This window comes from Triturus cristatus, chromosome 7 (genome assembly GCF_964204655.1).
Source record: "Triturus cristatus chromosome 7, aTriCri1.1, whole genome shotgun sequence".
Classification (NCBI taxonomy): Eukaryota; Metazoa; Chordata; class Amphibia; order Caudata; family Salamandridae; genus Triturus; species Triturus cristatus.
This window is the reverse complement of record NC_140590.1, coordinates 1,819,898,634-1,819,901,041: the sequence shown is the minus strand read 5'-3', so window position 1 is coordinate 1,819,901,041 and position 2,408 is coordinate 1,819,898,634. Positions and strand designations below refer to the sequence as shown.

Sequence of the window (2,408 nt, the reverse complement as noted above, 5' to 3'; positions counted from 1 at the left end):
TATCCTAACATTAGATAATGTGTATGTGTACACCATGAAACACAGGCCAGTGCTGTGAATACCATCATCCACTGAGCCGCCCACCCACACGATGAAAAACTGGTGAAAATAGAGACTTTGAGGTGACCCCGGCTCCTTACGATTGACTTGCATTGGGAAAGGATCATCATTTCTTATCCTATGCCTTCAGAATAAGGGAATAGTTTGCAAGTTAAGCATGGGGTCAACAGCCAGAGGTCTGCATTTAGGGAAGTGACAAAATAACTAAAGCAATGACAAGCAATGTGATCAAAATTCAATAGATGAAGACAGTGTGTCCACTCTTTTTAAGAAAGATCAATTGTTTTGATTTGCGTCAATGAAAATGCAAAAAGTATTTTGGACTGGCTCATGCACTTGTGCTGACATTTGACCATGTTAGCAAACTGAATGTTAGTACTTTTGAAAAAATTTGAAATTATGAAATGCCTTTTTTGATAAGTGGTGTGCATCACATGTCTAATGTTGCTTCTTCCCTTTTTTAGTGTTAGATCCAAGTGATCAATCGCTGACATGCCAGTGCTACCACCGGTCCTGCTGCTGATGGTGGCTTCTGTCACTTGCGCCTACCAGTACTGCAAACCGATTGCAGGAGAGAATGGTTATGACCGATTCCTCAGACAACATCATGACCAATCGGAGAGCACTGGCGATGAGAAATATTGTGACCAAAAGATGCGCGAAAACTGTATGACAAACCAGGATCCTCCAGAGCCGAAATGCAAAGAAGCCAACTCCTTCATCCATGCCTCCAAGAACCAAATCCAAGCCATCTGCAAAGAAGCAGGGAGCCGTTATAAAAAGAATCCAAACCTGAGAGTAAGCAATCAGCTCTTTAGCGTCACGACCTGCAAGAACCAAGGCGATGCATCAGTGTATCCCTGTGAATACAAGGGCAGCGCCACCACCAGATACATTGTCATCGGCTGCGAGGATGGGGTCCCCACTTACTTTGAAGAGGGAATAGTTGTGCCACAGTAAGCATCACCATCCTGCTGGCTTCTCTTTACTGCTTAACAAAAATTGTGGTTGGTGCTGTAATTTATACTCCCAAAAATGTTTTTCAAATTTTTAAAAGCTGGCCAAAAAGGCCATTCAAAGATACAATAGTGAACTGCGAGAACACAAAAAGTACAAAGATGGTATTGGGAATTGCCGTTGAATGTTGTCAACACAGCTCGTGCTATTCACTGTTGTAACTTTCTTGTTTTTTCTTCTAATAAAAGACATGACAAACTTATACCAGACAAAAATATCTTGTTTCATGGCTCTAGAATTTGGAAACCAATCTGCTTGAGGCTGCTCATACATTCCTCTAGCTCCAGTTCTTTTGATGTTTAGATGAAAACAGCGCCCATGGCCACAGCACAGTTTAAACATCCGTTACCAATTCAGTAAAGTCTCATAAATATTAGCAATAAATGTGGCACTTTCCTCCGAAATCCCTCAGATTGCTCCATAAATAGAATGCCATCACAGAAAATTAAACATAAAAGAGATACCGCCTAAAACATACCCTAACAGCAGCATATTAGACATGTTTACTGTTTTGCTTCAAGTAAAATGCAAGACATGTACTGCCAAACAATGTATATAATGAGATGTGCTTCACATGGCCAAGAAACCCTTCATATCAAAAAGAAGATTGAGAAAAACATATTATTAGATGGGAATGTTGTTTTTGGATTAGTGTAAGACCCTTACATAGTTCACATGAACAATATTTCATTTTATAAACTCAGTAAAATTAAAACTTCGGAATAGGTTTCTTCTAAAAAGTTCACACACTCACCCAGCCTCTAGCTGACAATAGAAATGAAAGAATTCAGTGTATTTGCATATACAACACTGTCTTTCTATTATGTCTATAAAGGAGGATGTCCATTTCCTGAGCCACCCATGTCATAATCTTCAACATAGACTATACAGTCATATAAAAGGCTCCCTTTGGGTATGTCTCACTCAACTTCACAGCCAAATCATACTTATTGCATTCATCATACCACACGTTTCCCAAGAGACATCAAGGTAGGACCCCGTGACTTCACAATTCTTTTCATTATTTACAAAAAATAGTATCCATACCTAATAAGAACTTTTTTTTCAGTTCCAGGGTTTTATAATTTGGAGTGAGGTAGACAAAATAAACTGAAAGATTTATGTAGGGACATCAGAAACCTCTAGATACAATTTGTGAATGCAGTTAGTATCAGTACCTGGTCTTTCATGAGTGTGGGGAATCATTATATTAATGTTATACTTATCTTTATCACCAGAGTCGGGAGCTGTGAACACATATGTGGTGAGGAGCCCCATCCTGCACTGGTGACTGCAATAAGCAAAGTATGTTTTGTTTTTGAGGTTGAGTG

At 39.3% G+C, this 2,408-nt stretch overlaps 1 protein-coding gene across 1 annotated transcript; it reads left to right on the top strand.

Moving 5' to 3' along the window:
- Positions 1 to 552: 552 nt before the first annotated feature.
- LOC146813266 (angiogenin-4-like) lies at positions 553 to 1,020 on the top strand. Its single transcript, XM_085615347.1, has one exon. The coding sequence runs from the start codon at positions 553 to 555 to the stop codon at positions 1,018 to 1,020; it is 468 nt and encodes a 155-aa protein (XP_085471473.1).
- The last annotated feature ends 1,388 nt before the right edge of the window (positions 1,021 to 2,408 follow it).

Excerpts from the sequence above, each read along its gene's own strand:
- LOC146813266 (XM_085615347.1), top strand. The coding sequence starts at position 553 with ATGCCAGTGCTACCACCGGTCCTGCTGCTGATGGTGGCTTCTGTCACT.